The 21785-nt window shown below is 43.0% G+C and overlaps 1 protein-coding gene and 1 long non-coding RNA gene across 4 annotated transcripts; one reads left to right on the forward strand and one right to left on the reverse strand.

The window, feature by feature from the left end:
• Positions 1-8365: 8365 nt before the first annotated feature.
• Positions 8366-21747, reverse strand: LOC113747070 (uncharacterized). 3 transcript variants are annotated; one of them, XR_003463313.1, is made up of 4 exons: positions 21247-21747; positions 20224-20311; positions 9500-9658; positions 8366-9206 (listed from the first exon to the last, which is right to left on the reverse strand). It is a non-coding gene; the product is annotated as an uncharacterized LOC113747070 (long non-coding RNA). The 3 variants fall into 3 exon arrangements; XR_003463312.1 differs by having other exon boundaries at positions 9500-9706; XR_003463314.1 differs by having other exon boundaries at positions 9500-9706; positions 21239-21747.
• Positions 12558-20006, forward strand: LOC104935068 (phosphatidylinositol 3-kinase regulatory subunit gamma). Its single transcript, XM_010750858.3, has 11 exons — positions 12558-12823; positions 12938-12994; positions 15119-15230; positions 15357-15455; positions 15576-15756; positions 15868-15984; positions 16094-16236; positions 16356-16532; positions 16659-16733; positions 16836-17006; positions 17132-20006. The coding sequence occupies exons 2-11, from the start codon at positions 12940-12942 to the stop codon at positions 17403-17405; spliced, it is 1404 nt and encodes a 467-aa protein (XP_010749160.1). The 5' UTR covers positions 12558-12823; positions 12938-12939; the 3' UTR covers positions 17406-20006.
• Positions 21748-21785: the final 38 nt, after the last annotated feature.

The following is a 21785-nucleotide window of genomic DNA, read 5'->3' on the forward strand; positions in this document are numbered from 1 at the left end:
CACAAACAGTTGGAGCTACGGTTTCGTCCTCCAGAGGCTGCGTATCGGCACCGTGCATCCGACCACTGCTCGGACTGTGACAGGTAAGTAGCTTGTTTTTCATTGCCCGCTTCATCCCCGCTAAGCGCCTCCACTCAGCTTGGGTTCATTACCGCGTTTTGCTAGCCAGAGCTTCCCGCTATTGACTGTCCTCGTGAGGTGTTTTCGCTTCTCTGACGGCTGTATCGGAGGCTAGGGAACACTACCTACGATAATAATAATACTCATTTTTTTTTAAAAACAAAAAAAAAGAAAGAGAAAAAAGAGAAAAGAGTCGGTCGAGCTAGCGGAGTATTTCTCGCCCCGTTGCTATATCATTAGCTTGTTTGTAGCGGAGTGTTTCTCGCTCTGTCGCTACATCGTTAGCTTGTTTGTAGCGGAGTGTTACTCGCTCTGCACTGCTGCCTCAGAGCCACCACTTGAAGAACCACCATGGAGCTACGCTGAGAGTGATAGCCTAGCTTCTTTGCCCCATATGGCTGGCCAGCAAGATGAGGACACGCTGTCTATTGCGGCCTCTGGGAATCTCTTTACTGACGATGAAGCAGGGGGACAGGAAGAGTTGGAGGGGGATCCCCCCTTCCCTTGGTGGCAGGCTCGCATGAGTCGGGTGCAGACTCGTTGAGGGATGCTGAGGCCAGTCTTTCAACAGTTAAACAGGCCATCCAACTGGCCATCTCTTGGCTTGGGTTGGATGCTGCCCCTGTGGAGGCTGCTCCCTCTAATGCTTTTTTCAAACATGCCCCTCACCCATCTCCCTTCAAGGTTCCACCCTCTGAGCCATACATCACTGAACTTCACAGGTGTTGGCCGGACGCCAAGGCTTTCCTTCACCTTCCAAGTAACTGCAGAGCTCTGGCTGCCATGAGGGACGCCGACCAATATGGTCTGGATCAGATGCCTAGATTGCCTCAATCGTTTCTCTGATAGTGTCTCCAGATGAAGTCCTCAGACCTGATGCTCGTTGTCCACGCCCACAGTGTAGGATAACTGATGACCTCCTTACCAAGAGCTATGATATAGCGGCTTGTATGGGCCGTATTGGTAACTCCTTTTCCCACCTGGTTCTGGCTTTGTCACAGACTCTCCAGACTACTGGAGCAGATGCCCAGACACAAGGCCTCAGTGATGCTTCACTCCAGGCGTTTGCGTTCATGACCGGAGAGCTTGGGAGACTAATGTCCACCTTGACCTTGGCGTGGCGCCAGGTGTGGCTTGCTCAGTCCCCCTTGTCAGAGGCATGTAGGAAGACACTCCACACGCTGCCTGTCGTTCCAGGACAGATGTTCGGACCTGCAGCCCAACAGGCTTTAGAGCGCAGTGTGCAGGTGAATAAAGTCAAGCAGCAGTTTGCTGACTTATGCCAGGCACCATTGCCTAGACCGAGGCACACTAGCGCTCTTTCGGTGCTTCTGGAGAAAGGTGCCATCGAGTGTGTAAAAAGTTCAGATCGAATGAGAGGGTTCTATTTGACTTATTTTCTTGTTCTGAAGAAGGACGGCGGTTTCCGTCCCATCCTCAATCTCCGACGATTGAACCAGTTTATAAAGGTTCTTCGTTTTCGTATGCTTCGCACAGCAGATGTCCTTCAGGTGGTCTTAGAGGGAGATTGGTTCACAAGCGTCGATCTGAAGGATGCTTATTTCCATCTGCCGATCGCACCCCACGACAGGCAGTTTTGCCTTCAAGGGACAAGCGTACCAGTTCCGTGTTCTCCCCTTTGGGCTCTCACTCGCACCTCGCATCTTCACGAGATGCATGGCGGCAGCACTTTCACCGCTGCAGAGCAAGGGCATTCGTATTCTCCCTTATTTGGACGACTGGCTAATTTGCTCCGCAACCCGCGAGCAGGCCATCCACGACACAACATGTCTTTTGACCCATGTGAACCAGTTGGGTCTTACTGTGAATTTCGCAAAGAGCTGTTTAGTTCCCAGTCAGCAAGTCGCATTTGTCGGGGTTGTCCTCGACTCTGTGATGATGAAGGCCTTTTCTTCCTTACCTAAGGTATGAATTCTGGATGACCGCCAGAGTTCCTTGTCACTTGGAATCTTGACGAGAAGATTCTGTAGGACATCTGTAACTCTCAATAACAGGATGACAAGGATGAGGTTATTAACTCTACAACAACAAGCACTGCTCTAAGATGCTGCTGTATCTGCATCTTTATGCTGAGTCCTTCAAACTGCTTCAGTCGTTATATATAGTTGTAGGTGTGTTCCACTCCAGACTTCATCATCCAGAGAATGGTGCCCACAGAGTTGCATCCTTCAGAGGGCCTGAAGTTTAAGTTTAACCTGCTCCTCCTCTCAAAATGACACATTGGCCACACAGAGACTAAATGAAGTGGCAAAACTGAATTCTTGTAAAGAGTCAAATATTTCTAGATCAGTTTTCACCAGGAAGTTGATTATTTACATCTTGCCGTGGCTCTCCTCATCAGCCTTTCAGTATATACACTATATAGTAGCTAATTTCTAGTCATTCCCTCCCTCCAGTTTTTTGACCACGCGGACCAACACCTATCCTACATGTCTCTAATGAGATATTATTGTGGCTTTCTCAGTGTTGTAGTTCAAGTGATATATTTATAAGAATTACAACCATCTGACTTGCATAAGCCAAGCCTGCACAGCATGATCACTGGATATTTCCGGACTTAGATAAATATAATGGACGATATTAAACACTGTGTGTGTGTGTGAGATAGAGATAGAGAGAGAGAGAGAGAGAGAGAGAGAGAGAGAGAGAGAGAGAGAGAGAGAGGGAGAGAGTGCAAGACGGAGCTGGAAAGAGCTAGATCGTCAGAGACAAGCCCAAGCAACGGCCTTTACCAAAATAGCATGAGCAAGAATCTCTGTGGGTAACATAAATTTGAGCATGATGAGTGTAATCAAACTGAGAAGGGTTAGACATGCGACATAAACTATCTTCAAGACCATGTGATGTTGAGGATTCCTTTGTCATAACTGTGTGTTTGCCTCCCTCCCTGCCTGCCTGCCCGCCTGCCAGTCTGTTTGTTTATCTGGCTGTCCCTCCCAAAACATCCTATTACACTACTACATCTCTGAAGTTAGTGACCTGTTTACCTTTTGACATTTTTCCAGTGTTGGTAAAAGCTAACCCTCTCTGACATAGAAGCTTAAGAGACCTTAAAGTAAAATGCTCTCCGTAAGATGACCAAACAGGATTGAATCCATTCACTAAGCTCATTTTAGTCTTGACACTAAAGGGCTTTACAGGATTCTCGGGATATCCCGACAAATTTCATTATGATATATTTGACTTAACCAGTTATGTTAATGCTGTAATTAATTAAGCTTCTAAACTGCAGATGTCCTGCTTAGGACTATTTATTGCCTTGTTGCTTGTGTGGTTGTTGTTACTGTTATTACTTACATGTTATTACATTGTCAAAGAGCCGAGTTTCAATGGATTGTTTCTGTTAGACACAAGTTTGTAAAGTCATTAAAATGATTAAAATGGAATAAATGAATTCCTGTTCAAACAAAATGCATCAAAATGCACTACTTTAAAATGATGTTTGGTTTAGAGGTTGAAGTTTAGAGCCTCTTTTGTAAGGTTTAAATGCAGTAATTCGTCACATGACTAGTGTTTAGTTAAGCATGTTATTGTGGCATTAAGGGGGAGCCAACATGGATGCAGAGGAAAGACCCTCGGGCTCAAAATAACTTGAATTCTGCATGTGGTCCAAGAGGCACACACAGTAGTTGTCTTTCATGTATTTATTTATATTGTGTGTAATGTCTGTTGAATATCTTTAACATGGACAGCGTGGTGTGTTTCAGCCATTTTATTTGATTTATGCTAGCATGTCTTGAGACTGTTTATCAGTGAATGCCTGTTTATGTTGAGAGACTTTAAAATGACTTAAAGATGTATGTCTGAAACGGTATATATCCTTTATTTTCTCTTAGTACTCACGGTGTCTGATGACCAGAGAGACAGAGATAAATAAAACATCAAAAGACATCTGGCTGATGTGTGGCCATTATTCTATTGGACCAGTGTAGTTATTATTATTACTTATATAGTTTCATTAAAAATTAATAGTAGGAGCTTTGATTTAATGATTATATGTGACAAATAATGATCTGAAATGAATAAATATTGTGGGCACTGATATGAATGCCGCATATTTCAATGACAGCATGCTCACATGTTCGCTATGACAACATGCTGATGTTTACCATGTTCACCGTCTTAGTTTAGCGTGTTCGGATGGTAACGTTGGTGATTCCCTGACCTCTTTAATTCTCGTTAGGTTGACATGGCATTTAAAGAAATGTCATGGCAACTAACCAAATTATGACCAAAAACTCCAAAACTAAAGACATTCCCATCAGCGGGGTAAAATGCAAATGCTGTATATGGTTTGTATTATATGTGTGTCAGATGTAGAAGTCCTACTCCTGTTTAATCTGTCTCTTGTGACTCCTTCAACTTTATGAAAATGCATTGCTACATCGCTGGAGTATCCCTTTAATAGCTGTGTTCAAAATCTATTCAAATCACACACTCTACAGGGGGAAACATGTGTCTCCGTAGACGCACAGACAGATGTCACGAAAACATTATGGTGTCCCACATATGTACCACAGACCATTGTGGTGGGACATAAAAACACAAAGTAGGCTGTTAGAAAGGGTGAGAAATTGGACTTTCTTAGCCAACTTCCTCTAATTACTTTCTTCATTAAACTGCGCCAGACTCCAGTAACGGAGAGAGTTGCATATAGTGTTGTATAGAGTACACGCCTTTAGTGCGGTAATGTAAACCATTTGTGTTTTTTTTCTATGGTCATGTCAATAAAGCTAATTCAAATTTGTCTTTTATCCTGCAGGGGGAAAAAAAAGACAAAGCAGCCTGTGGAATAATTTTTCTTGGGTCACCGTGACAATTTAAATCAGCAGTTTTACAACACAGTTGTCTGTCACGTAGAATCTCTTGTGCCGAGATCGACTGTGTGGTGAAGAGGCCACAGATGTAATCAGTATTTTGGAACACACAGCATTGATACGTGCTGCTTAATAATGTAAATTAGTGGTGTGTGTGTGTGTGTTTGAGAGGGAGTTTATGTGCCGTAAATCATCCGGAGTATTCAGACTGTTGCAGACAGGATTAGAGATTTCAGGGAACAGAGCAAAGTGACTCTTGATAATTTGTTCTTGTGACACTTTTTCCTAAACTGAGTAAACTATTTTGACTAGACCGCGGAGAGAATCTGATAATGCCTGACACGTCTACAAAGTAATATAAATTAAACATAACCAGATTCATAAAGTGATAAACATTTCATCAAGACCTACTTTAGTCTGTTGCCGATACTTGATCTACCACAGAAAACTAGGACACAAAGTAAAGTCTAACAGATGATGACGTTCTTAACCTTCTGGGACATGCATCCCAACTTATGCCCTTAAAGCACCAAGGTAAATCCCAACGCATGACGCAGAAAATTAGTTTACTTGCTCCTCTAATGGCTCAAGGTTGTCTCATTTACACAGGTCACCAATGCTGCCATTGTTTGCGCAGGACTTGTGTAATCCTAGATTCTTTTGTGCTATCCTCTTATTGTTATGGCTCCTCACCGAGTGCTTTACACATGCTGAAATAACTTCCTTAAGACCTATGTAAGCAAATACCACTCTGAGTATTTGTGTGCCTGTACATGAAAGTGTGTGTGAGGGCAAAAAAAAAAATGGGAAGGGGGGGTTCTTGCATGCAGGACAGGGGTGGTTTGTTTGGTCAGCAAAATGTCAATCTGTCTTTGCAAGGTTATCCCATATGATCTCCCTAAATACACAGGGCTTGGTTGTCCATCTGGTTGGCAGTTGAGAGCTCACCCCCCACTCCACCCCCCCATTAACACCCACCACCGCTAGCCCAGGTCTGGAGGTCTTGCCTTTCTACCTCCCACCGAGAGGATATGAAAAGGCCGACAAAGCTTTCCATTCTCTTCTTTTACTGTCAGATTTTTGGATCAGTGTAATCCTCAAATGGCTGCAACACGTGTACAGCGGTTTGGTTGCTCCCTAACAACTAACTTGACAACTAAACAATGCAATGGTTCTTACTGAAAAGGGACACTCAGAAGAATTCTGCACGTCCAGAAAAGATCCGGACTCTCCTACGTGCGTGCACACACACACACACACACACACACACACACACACACACACTCACACAGCCAGGCAACCACCCAACATCCCCTAAAAAGTCCAAAAAAGCCAGATCCATCCCCAATCCAAACTGCCCTGGGCTCCCCTAAGCTATTCAGCGTGTGCAAATGAAAGATGTGTCTTGGAACAGTACGAGCCTCTAAGGCAGAGCAGAAACTAGCCTCGCGCACAGATATACACAGCAGCCCTCTGGACAAGTCTGGCACCCACACCAGCAACTGTGGGCCAAAACTCATGTTGCGTGCTAACTCTCTCCCTCCCCCATCCCCTCATGCTATCCCACTCTGCAATTATATGCTATGCTCCCACCCAAACATGCAAGAATAGGCCTTCTCAGTCAACAGACAAACCGAGTCATTCTGTCCTCAAACCATGACATCATGACCATTTGACTTCAGCGTGAAATTCAAGCTTAATTTAACTTTGTCAGGAAAAAGAGAGAGAAAAAAAGTGGTGTGTGTGTGTGTGTGTGTGTGTTACACTGGCAGAGCGCTGCACTGGTGTGAACAGTAACTTGATGCAATTCTGGGAAGGCACAGCTAATTTATTCCTGAGAATATCAAAAAAGGAAGGATGTGACTCATGACATGATCATGTATTTACTGTAAGAAGTGGAACAGGGAATAAAGCACGGCAGGACTGATTTGATATATCAGCACAGGTGACATAACTATATTTTGGGTATGTTTAATGATGATTTATATAATATTTAAGATGAACTTTAAAAAAAAATAAAAATAAAAAATCATCAGGCATGTGGGTATCAATCCATTAGAGCAGTCACATGAAATTAAATTAGCATGTGATTTAACTGTTACACAGTGACTTGACTTATGTCACCATATGGACATAAGCTGCTGTGCTAACACATTAGCTTCAGTTCAATATAATGTCAATGGCCTCCAGTTTCAGGACATTTCATGGGGTCTAGATGCCTCAGAGGCATCTATCAAACTGCTGACAGCTATTGTTTGAAGCACACCTCATTTTCCAAATCTGCCTCGCAACAGAGTCCTCTCCTCTGTCCTTGCGGCTCCGGGAGGGGTTCTTAATGGTGTGTGAGCGCTTGCTTGCTTGCGTGTGCGTGCATGTATATATGACAGAACCGAACCAATGACAGGCACTTCAGCCCAGCCCAGCCCTCACAACAAAGAGGGCTAGTGGGTTTCACTGCAGCCCCATCTCGCTCTCCCACACACTCATAAATAACCATACAGAGTGTCTGCCCTGGCCAGGGGGAGAAAAAGGAGAGAAAAGAGCCATTTAGGCAGCTCCTCTCCTCTCATGCCTTCCAACTGACCTTTTCTAAGGGTCAATCAGTCCAACCCCAACTCCGTACCGTGATCCCTCCCTCCCCTCTCTCTCTCTCTCTTTCTCTGCATACTGACACTAACCTGAGTCATCTCAACACTGGTGCTGTGGAGAGAAGCCACTTAGCAGGCTTGGGTCATTGTAAAGAAGCGTTTAAGAAGTGGAAGGCATAAAGCCTCGCAAGCTCTCAGTCCCAGAGCATGTGAGATGGCAGCCGGGGTCAAAGGTGAAGGTCACAATATGGGAGGAGGGGAATAAATCCTGTAGCATGGACGACAATAGCTGCAATCCCCACTGACAATGATGCCATTGTGGGCTATGGGTTGCTTAGTGTGTCCTGGAGCTGTGCCTAATAGAGTTATAGTGCTGATGTGATGGCTGTGTAGCCGAGGAGAGTAGTGTCCTTTTATATAAAGGGGGCAACTGCCGAGGAGCTTGAAAGAGGGTCTCGGCTTCTCAATTTTGCTTTGCACGAAAGCCTGGGATTGTGTGTGTGTGTGTGTGTGTGTGTGTGTGTGTGTGTGTGTGTGAAAGAGAGAGAGCAAGGTTACTACCTTAACTTCACTGAGCTTCCAGCCATGAATCCTTTGCTCAATGACACACAACTCCTCTATGAAAGGACTCATGGCTGACTCATAGTTGAAAATGCATTGCAGAAATTCTAGTGAGGGATAAAAAATATGATTTTTTACAGTCGACATAACGACTGAGAATTACCCGCTTCTCATAGCTGATAACTTTACATTTTTAAGTATTTAAGTTCACTTTATGCACAAAAGCAAATACGTAAATGTAATTTGACTCTTCAAATGTTTATTATTTTATTTCTGTGCATCACAAAACCTTACAAACATACTTTGGTTTTCATAGAACATGAAGCCTGTCAAACGTTTGGCATAAGACTTCAAAATAAATCAGTATTATTATTACTGACCAATAAATTATCAAAATAATAACATGACATAATAATATAAAAGATCCTTATTTTAAAAGATTATTATTATTACAAAGATTATTTATCTGGCCTGATATACATCGTCCAACACTAGATTTTAATGAGCAGGTGGGCTGACTCAATCAGAGAAAACACAGTCTTTGTTTTTAGATCAAGCATGTACTTATGACTAGTCCTAAAAGAAAGTTATTTACCAAGCAAACGTGTATTTTTTTCTGTTTTATATCACCACAACTTGAATATGATTTGGCTTTAGACTGTTGGTTAGAAAAAACAAACAACGTAAAGATCCCATTTTGGGCTCTGGAACTGTGATGAGCATCGAAAACAAATCAAAATTCATGACCAAAAGATTCTTTGACTGTGAAAATAATTCTTAGTAGCAGCTCTGTGACCTACTGTGATCTATACGGACTGAAACAAGGCCTGAAAAACTGACAGCTTCTATTCGGCTTACACTCATCATGGTCAGGCCTTTATTTGGTGCACCACTTAGGGAGAGAGGTGCAGAAGGCCTCTGGAGAGACAGAGGCCGCTGATACCGCAGGATCATCATCCTCGGCATTACTCAGACACTCAGCTGGTAAACGTTATGCGGTGGCATGCCACGAGTACCTCAGTTGTCACCTCTGTTAGTAAGATTAGGCTCTGGTAGAATGGAGTGACAGATGATGAGTGGTGGGTATGACCACCGGGTGCTAATGCAGAGGACAGAGAGAGAGAGAGACAGGGTTAGACTTGACAGACAGACACTGGAGCGTTTGGAAAAACCGTATGTCAGTTTTGCTGATGTCTATAGTAACAGTAGCCTCCAATTTGACATTCCCTCCACCAAACATTGGTTTTCTGTTTTTTTTCCTCTTTTTGGCTTCTCTTTGACCTCAAAAGAACAAGCTATGTTTCCCAGGGCCCAGCTATTTGAAGCTCATAGTTTTGGTCATCCAAAGTTTTCTGTTCCAACTCAAGCCGTTCAGACACTGTCCCCACTTACATTTCCACAATGGCAGGGTCCTGGGGGCCAGACCATAGCCGCCCTACACTCTGCCCACAGTTGAGTTGCCTCTGGCAGGACTACTGCGTGCTTTGTGTGCTGGTTCTGGCCGCCGATCAGGGAAACCCCACAGTCTCTCCATGGTGAATGTCGAACGCCCTGCCAAGACCATTATGCATCCCTTCAATGGCCGTGAATAGCAGCACACTACAGTACAGAAGATTTGAGAGATGTGCAATTCACCCAGGGCTACAATGCGAGAGACCATGACACAGATACCGACATCAGTGAACTGAACTAATCCCTGACATGGTTCGTCAATGTTGTGTCTTTGAGTCTTTTTTATGATCAACAACAAACAAAACAAATCCTGATAAAATGTGTCCTACATTTCATCACGCAGGAAAAATGAAAACAGCTGCCGAATAATATTCCTTGACACAGTTAATGAACTAAGTCTAAACAAACATTACACTGAAAAGGCAGGAGATTATTCCACTGATTCTACAAACACTGGTTGTTGTGACTTAGACTGGCTAAGTGAATGACAGCGGCGGGTCTATAATGTACACATTTAACACTCTAAGGATTAAAGTTCCTTTTATATTTTCACCATGTGGGCTGCAGCTACTGATTATTTTCATTATAGATTCATCTGTCGATCATTTTCTCAATTAAACGATTTCCCAAAAGCCCAAGGTGACTCAAATGTCTTGTTTTGTCCACAACTCAGCCTAAGAGCCCAATTATTCATATTTGAGAAGTTGAAATCAGAGAATTTGGAAAATCATTATCAATTATTGAGATAGTTGGCGATTCATTTAATTGACTAGTTGTTGCAGCTACCTCTCGGACTCAACAAATAGTCCTGTTTACCGCTCACCTGAGCTTTCCTAACCAGAGAAATGACCAAACTATAACATCTACTCTCTCTTCAACATTTGCTGCCTCTAATGGTCCCGTCCTAATTTGTTTGTCAGATCAGTGTCAAAAATGTGAATCTAACAGAATTAGACATTAACTGTTATCTACATTTAGCACAAAGGAACATCTGTCTATTAATTTAAAACTCATGCCGTGTTTCCCAGTGCTCCCACAGTCCAGTGGCATATTGCTGTAGTGGATATCAAGATGAGTCACATCAGCTAGCAGGCAGCTGGCAGGCTTGCCGTATCAGCCTATCCCGTAATCTTACGATTAGCCTTCACTGATCCCATCAGGACTGCCTGGATCTGGGGTGCAAAGCCTAAAGGTTTATCCTGGAAGTTGGCCCTCCCTCACCCTGTCCACCACACGCACGCAACACAAATGGGGCCAACATACAAATGTACAGCGCTCCATAAATATTTTGGCTAATGCCAATCATAAAGGCAACATATCCAAACACGAAGCCCAAAGACCGGAGCTCATCGGGCCTAAGCATAACTATCCCCAACCGATGTGTCTGGAGGCCTGATGCTGTTGCGTCTTAAGTGGATGGTGGTAGTGAAATGTGTCGTGGGGGTCAGACCCCTAATGTCAAAGGGGCAAATGTCTTCTGACACCGGGGGAGGGAGGAGGAGGAGGACGGGGGGATCGGACGGCAGCCAAGTGACATGCCGTGACAGGCTTTAAGGCTTCTTAGTGTGGACGCATGCAGCATGCAAGTGAACGCTCATACATGGCACCCACAAATACACACACAGACACATGTGAGCACATTCATCCAATGTGCACACACACCCACGCAATTACATACCTGTCATGTGGTGGACGTCATGTCTAAAAGAAACCTGACAACATCTAAAGACTGCCATTTGGTACGTTAAACAGCTTTTTTTTATATATATATAACACACAAAACATGTTTTATTTCTCCAAAACAATGTTAATAGACACACACACAAGTGTGTCTAGTCTTGTCATAATATGCTCCATAATGGCAGTTAGTTTAGGATGTTTGATGGGCACAGGCAGGACACAGGAAAGAATCGTCTTACTGATGGGAAAAAGGAATGCTGGAGGCATTTACCTCCCCGGCTCTCTGTCCTTGGGTCAAAAGGGGACCGGCCATAAACGCCTGGACACCAACAGAGACAGACCTCTGACCATGCAGGCCTTGTTTCATTCTCCCTGCAGTCGCTGATGTCAGCCGGTGGAAGAGGCCGTACTTGTTTAAATTTATAGCACAGTGTCATTCTGTGTCATGAATGCACAACAATGCATGTATTCATCCAAAGCGAATGCATCAGGAGATAGTTATCCTGATGCTCATGGCTCATTTTTTACACAACGCAACATCTCATCATAAAACGATCCAATTGCATCTGCCTTACATGTGTACAGGTGGTAACACACCCCACAGTGCCTGTCGTGTCTACAATGGGATGATCTCAGAGCAGCAATAATTACAAGCGACAGCAGTCAAGATGCCATTTTTGCTGCCGAACGTGTTTGACAAGCTCAACGAGAATATAATAATACACACTTGCCAACTTGGGCAGGCTACTCCGTCACCCGGCAGACAAAAGGGTTTAAGCCCGGTGCTCTTTGGATGCCAAACAGCTGAGGACACTTTAATTATCATAAAACCTATAGCATGATGTCATTTCATTGCAACCGATTCACTCAGCAGTAAATTAGGGCAGGTCTAAAGTGGCAGAGAACATTTTAATCTCTAGTCGTTGAAAGTATTCAAACATATAAGGTAGAAAGTAGATCATGTTCTTATTTAATCACTGAGATTAATAGACGAAGGTTTTTTCTTTTCCATTCATGCCCTGAAAGGATTTTTTCAGCTGTTACAGTGCAGCTTAAGGAGAGTTGAATGAAACAGTCTGGAATGTACCATTACACTGTAGAGGGGGCTGATGTGGGGAATACTAAATATATGCGAGTGGATTACAGCGAATAAAATGTTTCTTTGTGGATTACACTTTGAAATATTTGCTTTAATCCATCTGTGTGATAGAAGCAGGATTGTGCGTGTTTTAGGTGATGGTGAATCCTGTAAGAAAGAGAAATCCCCCGCTGTAGCAGCGGGTTGGACCGCGCCCAGATGATATTACGACCAGCCCTTTAAAGTCGCTCCACTTCCGAGATGAAGTAAAGTCGAGCTCCGCCGCACGAGAAGAAGAAGAAGAAGAAGAAGAAGGGATGAACTGACAATCTATCTCTCTGGGAAAAAAAAAGAAAAAAAAATCCCCCCCCTCCCTTCAAGTCTGCCAGGCTATGTTGAGAAAAGACATTTGGATTTGGAGTTTTATGGACTCGAAGGAGTTTTCTTTTTGTCCACATCTATGTAGGACGTGGCGTCTGCGCCTGCATTGAAGTAACCTAAATTAGGTTCGTTTGCGGCAAAAAAAAAAAGGATTTTTTTTTTTTTGAATTTTCAAATTAAGCGCAAAGACAACAACAATAACAACAACAACAACAACCTGGACTACTCTTTTGAAACAGGAATGGTTTATCCTCCCGAAGGTTTATTCTACATCGAAATGGATCAAGCACCTCCAGGTAAGTTAGGGTTAAAAGCAGCCATTGTCTAATCTGCGGGGGGTCGGGGGAGACGTTTTTATTCTTTCTCTCTCTTGGCATCACCTCTTCTAATGTCTGCAATCAAAGTTGACATGTGACAAAAACGTTGTGCAGGTGTTGCTAAAACGTTATTAATGGTCAGGTCCTGTGTGCTGCGCTCTCCCTCAGTGGCATTGCCCAGGCATGCATAGCGCAATTCACTTGCCAATTACGTAATACCTTTCTGTGGACCAGGCGCAGTGGCTCTTTTTTTCTTTTGTCCCAGCGCCTATGACTCCCAACTTGCAACAGCAAAAAAAAAAAAAAATGCATGACACTGACTGTTTGCATCTTCTCCAAACAGATCTGCCAAAGGTGTGTTATGAGTGTATATGTCTTATTTGTTGAAGGGGGTGGGAGGGGGGCATAGTTTGTGTGTGCGTTAATGAGCGCCGCATGAAACGAGCGCTTTGTTCTCCTCTGCAGCCAGCCGTGGTTAATTTGTGTGCGAGCTCTGAAAAGTAGGCTAGAGGCAGGCAGGCAGGCCAGACAGCTCGTCTCATGACTGAACTCCAGCAAACTCACAAACGATTCATTTTATTATTGTTGTTGTTGTTATTATTTTTTTGCATTTGTCATTTGACCTCCAGGCTATTACATTGTCCTAACAGTGTGCATAACACTGTGTGTGTGTTCACTGCTGTTGTGCCTTGTTGGAACTACCTATCAAAATGAATTTGACTGGAACTAATAATTTATTATTTTAAGATAATATAGTTTGAGCTTACATGATTATTTAGTGTTGCTCCTTTTTTAATGTTTCACTCACTCAACTTATCTTTTTTTTTGCTCCTTTTTTAATGTTTCACTCACTCAACTTATCTTTTTTTTTTATTATGTTTCCTGGATTGGACACAGTGCCAAACCAGTCTACAGTGTGATTAAATTGATATGTTTTTTTGTTTTTTTTTATTATTCCACGCTTAAATTACGTGGCTCTTGTCTGTACTGGTATGCGCATGTGGGTTTTGGAAGCCAGTAGAGTTTCTTGGCAGGAGAGAGACCAGAAGTAGAAGAAGGAGAAGGAGAAGAGGAAGGGAGGAGGGGGGAGAAGGTGTGCAGATTTAATTTTGCTGAGTTCAGGAGCCGCAGCTTTTCCCTTTTTGTGCCTGCCACTGTGCTGCTGCTGCACCTGCCTTTTGTTTATTTTAAGGTCAGAAAAAGAGGAGAGCGGATGGTGGGAGAAACCCACATTTTCTCCTCTCTGAGGGTGCTCTTGTATTCTCCCAAACTGCCTCATGAAAGGCACTTTTGTCCTGCAGTGAAATATATCGCCCTTCACCTCCTCTTGATGCGGTTTGCCCTCCTTTTTTCATTTTTTTTTTAGGAAAACGCTTAATCTTTCGGCCAGACTCGCAGATTTTTTTTTTATTCCTTTAAGGTTGACGGAAAAACTTAAGGAGGGATCTGTAAGCGTGCAATCATTATTCAATGGGAGGGGTGAGCCAAGAGGCTGAAAATATAACTTCAGGTTTATTTAATGGCTTTCGTGCAGTGCAGGACGGGTGCCACAGGGCTACTGCAAACTTTAGGAGCTCGACTTTAATCTGCTTTGCGTGAGTTGAAGGCAATTTGAACACTTAAGTGTGAGGATTTCTGGGATAATAAAAGAAAACATGTTTCATAGTTGTTGACTGACAGCGCTCAGATATGACGACTAACTGCCACATTTCCTTTTTTTAGTGCTGGGCGGCCACACTTAGGGTCTGGGTAATCATTAGTTAAGTGATATCTCTTGGAAACATGCCTGGGCTTGTCCTCAGATCTTGACAGGCTTCATCAAGCATGGGTGTGACAGATTGTGTGTGTGTTTTTGGTGGTGGTTAAAGGGGGTGGGGTGGGGGGGGGGTACACACTGGGAACACTATGTTTCCACAACATGGATATACACACAATCCTCGATAGTAAAAGTCATAATATTGAAGGAGTCGCGCTTGCAGCACTTCACTTGATCTCACAACAGATCGATGCGTTGCAATTTCTGACAGATCTCTTTCTAGGAAACAATGATCCTGATACTTTGCATTTCATTTTCTTATCTCTCTCTTTTTTTTTGCCGTCTAGCTCTCCCTCCCAGGTCAACAAAGCCAGTGTCCTCCACCATGAACAATAACTGCCTTGCACCACCTGTGTATTCGCTACAGGACGCTGAGTGGTACTGGGGAGACATAACCAGGTAAAGTATCTTATCTTGAAGAATCCGACATGCCGCCATTCTCACACACGCTAAGGTGTGTTCGATGTTTAACATTTTGGTATGTCAGATCGTTAACCGTTGATTTTTTATTTTTTTTCCCCTCAGGGATGAGGTGAACGAAAAGCTCCGAGACACACCTGATGGCTCCTTTATGGTGCGTGACGCATCCACAAAGCTGCAAGGAGACTTTACACTGACGTTAAGGTAGGCCTAAGAAAAAGGTCGATCTCGTCGCGGCACTACCACAAATAAGAAGGGTTGCGTTATTTTTTTCATTTTACATTCATAGTCTTAAATTTGCGCTTTGCCGTTTCACCTCTTCAGGAAAGATGGGCACAACAAGCTGATCAAGATTTACCACCGTGATGGGAAGTACGGCTTCTCGGACCCCCTCACGTTCACTTCAGTAGTGGAGCTCATTTGGCACTATCAGCACCATCCGTTGGTGGAATACAACGCCACTCTGGACCTAATGCTCACCCATCCTGTGTCCCGCTTCCAGCAGGTTAGTGAGTCCTGTTATTTGGCTTTTGGATAAAAAAAACATCAGTCAGATATCTGATGCTACAAATAGGGATATGAATCGCACATATTTAAGTGTTATTTGTGACTCCAGGTGAAAGAAGACAGCGTCGATGTCGCTGGACGAAAGCTCAAGGAGGTTCACAGTCAATATCAAGAAAAGACAAAGGAGTTTGATCGTCTTTATGAAGCTTTCACAAAGACCTCACAGGTAAAAACAATCTTATCTTCTTTCTGTGAAAGAGCAAAATATTACTAAAACTAATTATCTAATCAATTTACAAGAATCGTGAATCATGTGATGTACTCTTTGTGTGCAGGAGATCCAGATGAAGCGAACAGCAATAGAGGCCTTCAATGAGACGATGCTGATCTTCGAAGAGCAGTGCCGCGAACAGGAGCGTTATGGAGAGGAGTTTGAGAGAAACAATCAGTCCGAGGGAGCCGACAAAGATCTGGAGAGGTACTTCATTCCATCATGGTCCAAAAAGCGTCAAGCAGATGTAGTTTTAATTCTGGTTGATGTAGGCCCATGTTTATTGAACTCCATTCAGACCTGTGACCTTTTCTCCTCCTCGTTAGCTTCCTGATAAATTACGAGAAGCTGAAGTGTCGTCTTGGAGAGATCTACGACAGCAAAATCCATCTGGAGGAAGACTTGAGAACGCAGGTGGAGGACTACAGAGAGACGGACAGGAAGATGAACAGCTTGCGGCCTGACCTTATCCAGCTACGGAACATCAGAGACCAGTATCTCAAGTAAGCAGCGTCAGAATATTGTTTGTGGTGTCTGTGGAAAATCACTGCAACCATGAAGGACAGGAGATAATTTAATTTAATAATTTTCTGTTAAAATGAAACCTTTCTTTATATCTCTCCTTGCAGCTGGCTTAATCACAAAGGTGTACGGCAGAAACGCATAAATGACTGGCTGGGGACGCAGAGTGACAGCCTAGACGAGTATGTTCAACAAATTCTTTCTGGAAATGTTGTTTAAGAATGATGTTTATAACTTGTGAAATGAAATGCAGAGATGTAACAATACGACTCTTGTCTTTTTAGCACATATGTGCTGAAGGGAGACGAGAAGAATTTGCCGCATCAGGATGAGACAAATTGGTTTGTTGGTGAGATGAGCCGGACGCAGGCCGAGGAGATGCTTCAAGGTAAAGCTCCGGGGACATTCCTGATCCGTGAGAGCAGCAAACAGGGATGCTACGCGTGCTCTGTTGTGTGAGTATCACATTTTGAAAAGCAGTATCTGGAGAACAGATCAGTTATGAGATGACTATTGCGCATGACGTAATCCCATGGCACTCATTCATGTGATTTTTTTTTTCTTTCTTTGTTTATTACAGCGTGAATGAAGAAGTGAAGCATTGTATGATCTACAGCACACCACACGGATACGGCTTTGCTGAGCCCTACGACGTCCACTGCTCACTGAGAGACCTTGTCCTGCACTATCGCCTGCACTCCTTAGCGCAACACAATGACGCCCTGGATGTTCGGCTGTCGCATCCAGTACACGCCAAAGCCGCAGCCACGCCTTCTCAACACGCAGAGGAACACAAACTCTTACAGACTCCAAAACACACAGCGGGGCTTCCGCCTGCCGCTCCAGAAATGTAATCCAACGGAAAGAGACAAAAGGGACATGTTTACTGTATCCTGCGGGAATGACTGCATCGAGGTGCAATGTGTAAAGTTTTGCACTACAGTGATTCCATCAGTTTTTTGTGAATGGGATTTCACAGATTGAAGTGGGACCGGAACTTGAATGTCAGCTTGAACGTTTTTTTTTTTTGTTTGTTTGTTTTGTTTGTTTTTGTTTGTTTTAAAAAAGACTGTTTTAAGCTTTTACATTTTTTTTTGTACTTCATTTATTGCCATTTGTTTAATGGACACCTTTTCGGTAGGGATGTTGACAACTAGAAAATTGCTCACTGACGTCAGGTGCTGCACCTTTTATTCGTTTGACCTTTACAACCAGAGTTGATGTTGCTTAAGATGTCCATTTCCCTAGTTAAAATTTCTTCAGTTCTGAAAATTTGACCGATAGGTTAGAAATATATTTGGTTACTATGAAATCGTATTTGTACATCATTCCTGAGCATATCATGGCAATCTGAGTAGAGAAAAAAGGCAAGCACATGAATTATATTTAGTAGAGAATTTATTTCTCATGCAAAGAGTTTTAATTAAGAAAAAACAAAATATTCTTAATGAATGTATTTACCTGTTTGCACACAGTGATTTGTTTTCACTAAATGAAAGTATCTACTAACTTAGAAACTCTTTATATAGCTAGATTTGTAACCAAAACTGGACACACTGCTAACGTGGAGCTGTTAATCATTCTTCTAGTCGTCCTGTTCTCCCATAGTAATTGATAGATCAACTAGCAATCCAATTGGAAACAAAACAGCCAATCAAAAATGGCTGGCATTGTAACACACTGTTACAATGTCAAATTTGAGCCGAGCATAGGTGAGAGAAGTTGAGAGCGAGCGCACACACAGCAGGGAAATTAGTAATACTGAGTGAAAATGGGTCATCATTGTGCGTTTATGTGGCTAATAGGAAACATAGTAATGAATTTATTGAGCGCAAAATATATTTTTGTACATTCAAATTAAATAATTCTCTGCGTGATACTAAATCTAATTTACGTGCTTCCAAGAAAATGTTTTTCTGTCCTCGAAATATCCCATTGCACGCTCAGAAACGAGGAACAAATACAACTCCATAGGTTACTACTATGTAGTGCATTTGTGAGGGAGGGAAAATGGTGCTGTAAACAGGCTGTTTCATATTGGTTTTGGGTAAATGCCACGTGTGAATATGTGAAAAGTCGTGGTGCATCATGACAGTTTGCCCCTTTTCTTAACAGACATTCATATACAGTGGATATATGTAGCATTAACATCCTGTAGAATACCATTGTACAAGCATAATCAATGTTAAACCCATTGACCAAAGCACTTAAAGCTGAAGTAGGCAATGTTAACAGACAATGTGAAACCCTTCCACCTCTCTCTCCTTTCGTTGCTGCCTTGTATCGCTCCACTAAGCCCCTCCCACCAAATGACGCACTAAACATGCACGTGCATTTTGCCGGGCTTAAAGCGGAATGGCAAGGTTGTCAACCTTTGTAACTAACTAGCAAATTAATGTCTATTGCACTTGGCTAGTTGATTCTGTCTCAGAGGTAAGAAATGTGTCCTCTGTGAGGGAGGAAGCTCCAACCATATTTCTATAGTTCCAACAACTCGTCTTCTGTCTGGCTGATCGCCTCAAGTCAGTTTCAGCAACTGTTTGTACAGAGTTTCTATGATTGGCTAGTTGCCTGCTAGCTAACCTTGATTGGTTGTTGGATTGAGAATGGAACCAGTTTTTAAAGAAAGAAAACAGTGACAAGAGCTCAGAGACACAAGAGGAAGAACCCTTCAATTAAATATTTTTTGTGACGTGATGGTCAAAATTAGATATTTTAACCAAAATAAGTACAGTGGAATAATATTGCCTACTGCAGCTTTAATAGTGAGCAAAACTACATCCCTGTTAAGTCCGGTAATTGCATTTGGGCAAGGGGAGGGCAATTTATGTACACCTGCTGATGTGCTGATCAAAACATAATCTGAAGTACTGTATGTTATATTCTGTTACTCAAAGAAGTATAAGCTTTTTGTATTCTATATATATTTTTTCTATAAACATGCCACAAGATGAAAGCTTGAAGAAAGTGCAATCCAACAGTATTTCTATTGTTGCAATGTATGACGATGATGATGGTGGTGAAGGTAATGCTGTTATGAGAGGTTGACATTTGCCACAAAAATGCACTCTCTTTTGGTGGTGTCGGTATGATGTGGCCTCCGATGTTTGTGTGAACTGCCAGAGGTCCGGAAGTATCCTGCCTCCATTACTTGAACTGTGGCATTGCTCGAGCTATGAATGTTTTTCATGACATGCCGCCTACATAGCTTAAGAGGAAAGGAATCCATGTTGAACTTGGCACATTTTTCAAGTTTGAGGACAATAGATACTCTGTACAGAGAAACTGTAAAATGTATTTCTGAGGTTGGTTTATGGAAGGAGGGTGATTAAGCCTCTTATAAAAATATAACTCCACTGGGGGATTGAGGAAACTCCTTGGGTGAAGCTAAGCAATGTGAGATCCTGACCTTTTTCTTGCTGAAAGACAATAAACTGATGAGGGTTTTGTCAACTTACATAGTCCACTGCTTTATTTATTTTTTTGGTCTATTGCTTTCACAGACTACAGTCTTTTTTATAATTTATGGTGACCTTCTAAAAATATTTTATGAAGCTTTCTTCTTCTTCTTTCCAAGTAAAGTTGCAACTTTTATGACATGGCTAGAAAAATGACCAAACGTAAAGCATAGAAGGAGTTCAAACTGAGATTAACTAGTTATCTAAAATATACCATCTGTCTCTGGTGGAGCCACTATCGTCCGATGAGCTTATCCTTGGGTCAGCAGAGATGGGAGGCAGCGAGGGTACTGGAGGACACACTGTGGACAGATGGAAGCGAAAGGAAGCGATAAAGACAATAGCAGGATATGTGCAGGCCCTTTCCCTACTCAGTCTGGCCGCTGTTGAATCACTAGAAAACAATCTATCAAACATACTTAGCGATGAAAAGGCTGTATTTTTTTTCTTCTTTTTTTTTTTGAAACTCCTGTGAAAGGAATGCAGCTCAGCTGTAAACACTCGGTACCAGCCAGCTTCAGTTTTGTCTTCTGGACGTTATCACACAGTCAACACTGTTGTTAAATTACACATGTGCTCTAAATTTCCCTACAACCAAAACATGTGGCAACAGACAACGATGATGATGATGATGCTAACCCTGGGTGACACCACCATGACCAGAGCAACAGGTGGCCTGTTTCAACTATCACATAAAGTCTATGTTAGGTAGGGATTAATGAGGTGTTGAGGGCAGGGATGTACTGGGGGAGTTCCAGGCCACGGATTACTCCCTCTTACCTGTGTCAGCATAGAGAGCTGGTGGACAGGCTGTATGTGTGCCTTGCAAGGATGGACCAGATAAGGAAGGATAGATAGATAGATAGATAGATAGATAGATAGATAGATAGATCACTGAGTCACCCTCAGGCTGCTGTATGAGTATCCCGAAGACAAGGAGAGAGAGTGGGTAGACAGAAAGCATGTGGGGTATGGAGACAGGAAAAGAGGAGGGACAGGAAAGAGTACTCGAGATTTTTCTAACTCCTGTACAGGATGGTATAAAAAAGAAAGGCTGGAAAGGTCACGTTGGGCCTTCGCTACACTTCCTTTAACCTGAAGTACACTCCCACCTGGCTTTGCCCCAAAGCTATTTGCCTTGACAGCACTTTAGTTTACACCGCTCAGTCCTATTTTCCTTAGCTCCCTGTAGGAGTTCAATCCTATGTTTTTTGCTTGCTCATACATACATACATACTTTCCTCTGCTTTCTCTTCTCTCTCGTCGTTCAAATTCAGCCATTTCTGCTTTATAGTTCTCAATTTAAATAAGTCCTGGCAGGGAGGGGTGTTGGTGGTGGTGGTGGGGGTGCAGCAGGACGAATTACCTTTGGAGTCACGCCTAAAATACACACACCATCAACTGTCTCGCAGGCTTTCAGAAAAAGAGGTTTTCGCTTTCAGTTTAGCCGCAGCCAATCACATCTCTCCTCCCCACTGTCTCCGTCCGATTCCACCGTCTCCACGCTACGCGAGCAGCCAATGGGAGGACGGGAACGTGCGGAGCGTCGGCCAATCGGCGAGCAGTTGCTATGTTGGAGGCAGAATCGATAAGAGAGGGATTTTTTTTTTCCCTCTCTTTTTTTTTTTACGAGCTCACATTATAGGCTGAAGGCAAGAGACACTGTTGCCTGCCAAGCAGCGTGTAGGTTACGGACTGAACCATTAAACATACAAACTCCACATTTACTTTGAAGACACTCTAATACAACCACAGTTGCAAGCCAAACAACGTGGC

This window comes from Larimichthys crocea, chromosome XII (assembly GCF_000972845.2).
Source record: "Larimichthys crocea isolate SSNF chromosome XII, L_crocea_2.0, whole genome shotgun sequence".
In the NCBI taxonomy this organism is placed as follows: Eukaryota; Metazoa; Chordata; class Actinopteri; family Sciaenidae; genus Larimichthys; species Larimichthys crocea.